General features: G+C 40.4%; 1 protein-coding gene across 1 annotated transcript in view; it reads right to left on the bottom strand.

Annotated features, from left to right (window-relative positions):
* The window catches only part of mmp17a (matrix metallopeptidase 17a), a 75,914-nt gene extending 72,713 nt beyond the window's left edge, over nt 1–3,201 (bottom strand). Inside the window, exon 1 of the mRNA XM_027282236.1 lies at nt 3,136–3,201. Coding sequence (XP_027138037.1) covers nt 3,136–3,201 — 66 coding nt within the window. The remainder of the gene's footprint in view (nt 1–3,135) is intronic.
* Nucleotides 3,202–6,000: the final 2,799 nt, after the last annotated feature.

Consider the following 6,000-nt stretch of genomic DNA (forward strand, 5'->3'; position numbering starts at 1 on the left):
TCTGCTTCTCCAGGAACCACTACAAAACTGCCTACTGCCCCCAATCTCCAAAAAGACAAAGTCAGAAGTGGCCTGTGAACAGCAGACAGAAGTGCACCCTTCCTCTGGAGCATCAGGAGCTTCTTTAAATGACAGAAGAAAGAGTCTGTATTCGCCCCCATTGTGGAAATATGAGACCTGTCTTGGACCTTGCAGGCACACTGCAAAGATCAGTCCACCTGCTTACTCATAAGAAATAGTCAAGCTGGGTGACTGGTTTGAAAATGATAAACTTTAAAAAGGGACTTTCAGGTCTTTGTGGTTTCATAGGCACAGGAAGTTCCTACATTTTGCCTTAAGAGCACGGCAAGCAATTTTTCAGACGCTCTTCTTTTTCAAAGTGCGATAAAATACACTGTGGTGCTAGGGAATGCATGTCTTCTTCCACCTCAACAACCTCTTCAGCAGCCTTGGTACATTACGGCTAATGGTTCATGTTGCACGGTCATCCTCTTGGAAACTGACAGAAGCCTGTGTAATAAGCCACATTCTGATGAAACGATGATTATCCGGAACAGGCTGAACAAACCAAAGACGCAGTACAGAAAGATACTACAAGAGTGGGTTGAGATGTTTCTATAGATGAAAGGAACTACAAACACGTTACAGCAACCATGCAAGCCTGCAGGGTCTTGATATTAAATAAAGATTTTGGTTTGGGTACCACTTAAAAGATAATGAGGTCGTCAAACTGGAGCTTTTTGAACGCAGATGTACAGAAAATTCTATTACAAAGCCTAAACTTTGAGCAGATGATAGAGATATTTGTATTTTTAAGTGTCGCTTACCACCAATTCCAAAGCTAAAGTAGTTCCCTATGTTTGAAAGGGTTTCCTCAAATAAGCTGGAAAACGAGGCTTAACATCAGACAAATGGTAACTTTTATTGAATGAACTGCGTGACCTCCACCCAGAGGCTTATTTAGTGCTAGTCCACAGGACAAATGTGGACGTTTTTAGGCATCCATCACTGAGCTGGCAGTGTTGTTTTGCATTTACTGGCACATGAAGTGGCATCCCGGACAACATAACAAGAGTAATGGCCATCAGACTATGAGGCTGCAGCACCACTTTGGACAGAGTGTATCATATAGCTCTATCTAGAAATGCAGGGAAGCTTCCACCTTGAGTAGTGTTTTCTCTGTCCTGGCAAATGGAGGAAAATCGCCGCTGTTACCGCAGCTTTTCATCTAAAGACAAAGCTGTCGGCGTATTTTCACTCGATCTTTCAGGAATGACAAAAAGAAAGTTTGTGTAAGAGTTACTTGAACAAAACTTTATAGAACAGTTTAATGTTTAATGATGTGTCGCCTGAGGTGCATTCATGTGTTTTAAAATGTTTGTGTTTTTTTGGTCTTCTTCAGTCAAAGAAGAAAAATATCAGTGGCCTGTAATCATCATTGACTGATCAGGGACAGCCAGATGCCAGCTTCGATTAACTGTCAGTTGATTGTCCATCACATGTCCGACGGAGTGCAGACAGACAAATGAAAAGCTTTTTTTTTTTTTTAATTCAATCTTCACCTTCTGCTTAGCTACTAAAGCAACTTTAACTAAAGTTAAAGTCCAAGCATGGGAGGGTGTTTGTGGAAGGAAGGAAGTGATGAAAACCCTGTCAGATGTGGCCAAACTGACCTTTTGGAAAACCAGAAATAAAAAATTGATTCAGAGCTCAGGTGCAGCAGACCATGTCCTGATGTCAGCGTTGCTGGCATCAGGCCTCAGCAAAGAGTCTGGGTATTTCACACAGAGGAAACATAACTGAGTGTATCGTGTGTGCAGTTTCTTCTTAAGAAAAAAGTATTTAATAGCTTATTTGTTAAAATTGAAGTTCTCTTTGTGTCGCCCACACACAGTCTAAAACAGATTTTTTTTAAAAAGGCCCCCACACAATGTCATAATTAAAGCATCTGTTGTGTTGGATGTGCAAAACAAAACTAGAAAGTCAAAAAAAAGGACAGGTACGCTGCCTCAAGGCAGAAGAAATCGAATCAGAAATGGATCTGTTTTACTGCTCTCGTTCTCGTCTTTAAGAAAAGAGAAGAACATCCCCAAGCAAAGAAGAAGTTTGAAAGAAAGTGAGCGACAGAAGTTGGGATGAGGAGCAAAAAACAAAAAATAGATGTATCCCCTGAGGAGTTAAAAGTTTAGAAAGATTGAGCTTCAATGGGGACGGCCAAGAACTAAAACAGAAGTTTTTTGGAATAGACTCATATTTTCCATGCAGCGTAGTGTATTATCTATCCATCGTGACACACATAAGTTCATTTACAACCCCTGCCTTCACAGATCACTATGCATTGCTTACTGTAGTCTGTGTGGCTTCCTTCATTAAAACATATGACAAGATGAATTTACTGTTAATTAGATATCTGAAGGTGATCTGCTGAAAGGTAATTAGATTCTGAACACTGAACTGTACGCCATCAGTTCAAATCGATTTGTTTATATCCTCATCAGTAGTGCTGCCTGTTTTTTAGTGGATTCATTTAGGGAGCTGCTCCAGCACACACACACATCACACACCACACTGTGGGATCCTCTAATAAAACACAGGGATTGTCTGAACCTAGCATGGGATCTTTCACAGGAAAGCCCTGATAAAATAAATGATATGCTCTCATGGGTTTAGTGTGCCCCAGTCTTCTTATTAGCACATGCAGGTTATCACAGCCTGCTGTAAAAGAGGTCGATATAACCCCAAGGCAAATCCCGTGACGTGCGTCAATTTATGGGGGCGCATATCTGGGGTTTTCTTTTGTCCTGATTAGGTGAATAAAGTTTCCATACATTTCTTCTTTTTTTTTTATTATCATGCAGTGTGTATCCTGGACTGCAGAGCGGTGTTAAAATTCAGAGCAAGTATTTAGAGAAGACAGCACTTGCTTTTTTTCCTGGATGTTCAAGAGTAGCCCAAAGAAAGCAGAGGAAAAAAAAAAACCTGCCAGCCCCTCGGCTCCACAGTACCTTAGAGTTTAGATAGAAGAAGACACATTTCACCAGCCCACACTCACCGGTGCTGTCAGGTAGAAAAACTTCAGACCCCCCTCCTCTCCTTCCTTCCTTCTCCTTAAGTAGGTAAGACAAGAAAACTTACCACCCCAGTGTCCAGCTGCTCGGTAGTGACAGAAGGAGCCGCTCCAGTCAGAGGTAAAACCCACATGGGACACCAACCAGCAGCATCTCGGAGAAATTTCCTCATCACACTGGTGTGAACAACCAAAATCGTGATGCCCGAATGAACAGGCTGACCGGCTAAGGGCTACAAGACTCCGACCCCCTGCAGCCGCATCCGTGCGAAGGAGTGAGAGGTCCGAGGACAGCAATCCTGGAAAATAAGATAACCTACCGTCACTGTATGCGTCAAACAATAAAAAAACACTATAAAAACCAGTGAGGGGTAAAACCCTTAGAGCGTAATTGGTATTTTATGTCCGAGAACTGCATCTTGTATAATGACACCAGTGGTCATAGTCAGAATGACTGCGTAAATTTATGAAATTCTATATTTGTTTTTTATGGTTTGATATCAAAAGTCCAAAGTACGAGGTGCTATCCCCGGCGCAGAGCCGACTCCCCTCTCTTCGCCTGGGCGTCCTCGTGAGCGTTGAGAATGAAAGCGAAGCTGGGCGGCCTGTTGTCGGAGCGTCAGACTCAACCAAGCAAGAGCCGAGGCATCAGGAACCTCTACAACTGCGCATAGATCATTAAATTGCACGCAAACATCAAACCTTCACTGCGCGTGATTTTAAACCGTGGATCATGATGATGACACAAAGTTTGATATTTGAATTTACTTTAAAATCTTCGAAAGCAGTGAAAATTGCAAATTGACAACCTTAGCCATAGTAATAATTCGCCTAATGACAAGATGTCATAGTTTAATAAGTTAATTCTATTGAATTAGAAACAAGAAGTAGGTCATAAAGATTGGCAGAAAATTTCCGAGATCTGTTAAAAATGTGTCTTAAGTTCTATAGAAGTATCCAAAGATTGCTAATAGTTTGAAGTGATGGTGGAAAATATGTCATACTATTATTATCGTTTGTGTGTTCCCGTGTTTGTTAGAAAGAAAGTATTGTTTTAGTTTTGACGTGATTAGGAATTTGTTAGCTTGAAAACGGTTTTTACTTGTTACTGATGGAAGTAGGGGACCCTCGGAATAAAGTTAACCCATTTATTATAGCACTGGGCCACATAAGTATGTGATATCGATTTGTGTTGTTTCAGGCACATCCTCTTATCGTTCACTAATTTATGCACGTCGCGTTAATTGTGCGTTTAATATTTACTGTGATATTGTGGATGGACCCTGATATAATAGTTTGGAAGAAAACTTAACGTATCAAGAATAATCACCAAATTTTTCATGAGAAGAGGTAATAAAATATTTGCATTCCAACTTTATGGAACATGGGGTAGATGTATTCACTAATAACACGTACGTTACTTTTTTGAACGAATTGCAGGAGTTTTACATAATACATTTCACATATGAATACCTGTTATGTATATGGTGACAAATAAAACAGTTTGTTATCCAACATAGTAGCCTAAATTAAATGATTAAGTAGTCCAAATTCTATTGAGGGCGTAAGACAGTTAAATTTATGGATTACCATTAACAATACTAATATAGTTAGGTATCATTATTATTAATTACCATAATCCGTATTTCACAGGTCTACAGCAGGTAGACTGACTGGTTTTAGATATGCTACACTGCTATATCAGACTACTATGCTATATCAGTATAGTATTAAAAATTCATAGAAAACAACACCAGTTTTGAAATCCCGTAGGATTGTGGTTCCTCCTATAGGCAGTTATTGATCGACATTGTACAGGTTCACACATAAGTCTACCCACCTGCCGAATTTAGCTGGGCTTTATTTATAATTGTTCAAATTTCAAACGTCCAGTGGGCAAATACTTTAGGAAGTTTTGTTTATGAAAGTTTTTTTGAACAGCGTGTGAGAAATTGTGATTCAGCTTTTAAGGGACTATTTAAATCTCGGTTCTGGCGCTTTAATCATGATTCATGCAAAAATATAGAACAGGTGCATGCCCTAAAGAGGGACAATTAAGGATGGATATGTGTAAACAATGTAAATGTCGCTAATCAGATGCTGCCTCAGTGATTAAGGAGGTGTGGCTATGACTATAATGTTTTAATAATAAGTATTACTATCGGTCCTGCCAGAGCTTAAACCGTTTTGGCATCAGAGTTTTGTGGGTATTCCCAGGATCGGGACTTCCTTGGATCTGACAGATTGATTGCCAAGCCAGGTAGACAACAAGCATAAAAACTCCATGTAATAATGAGTCAAAGGAAGCCTGCTGTCAATTTTACGTCGAAAGTTTGGAAGCACTTCCAAGCACAGCGATTATGATTTGATTCTGTACATCCCGAGGCTTCAAGAAAGCGAGCAAGATCTTCAACGGCAACGAACGCAATTCAAGCCCTCAAAGTGGCAATTATCCATCACCTCTTAAATGTTCACTTAAGACCTAACTGAGGCTACCGGATGACTATGAGCGACCCTTGAGATGAACACCCACTACCGCTGCAAACACTCACCCGTGGAGGGGTGCATCTAAAAAAGAACGATTTGATAAAAGCCAAAGCAAGCTTTATGTTAGCATACTGTTTACAATCCACCGACGAATGGCTCGACAACAGGTAAATGTGAATCATCCATGAAAGAATCTTGAATAAAGAGATGCAGGATGCACGACATGCAAAACATCACCCCATGGAATCTTACTACTCGGTGTGGTCTACTTTGATTGACAGTGATCCTTAACCTACATGCCTGTTACTAATGATTCACATTCTCCTTTATTATACCAAACTCACAGCTTGGCTGGCAAAGAACGCATAAGTGAGAGATGCATAGACCGAGCACGGCCGACATATACATAGCTTATCCATTTGTATCTATGTGCTTGGCGGTCATTG

This window comes from Larimichthys crocea, chromosome IX, assembly GCF_000972845.2.
Source record: "Larimichthys crocea isolate SSNF chromosome IX, L_crocea_2.0, whole genome shotgun sequence".
NCBI classification, from domain to species: domain Eukaryota; kingdom Metazoa; phylum Chordata; class Actinopteri; family Sciaenidae; genus Larimichthys; species Larimichthys crocea.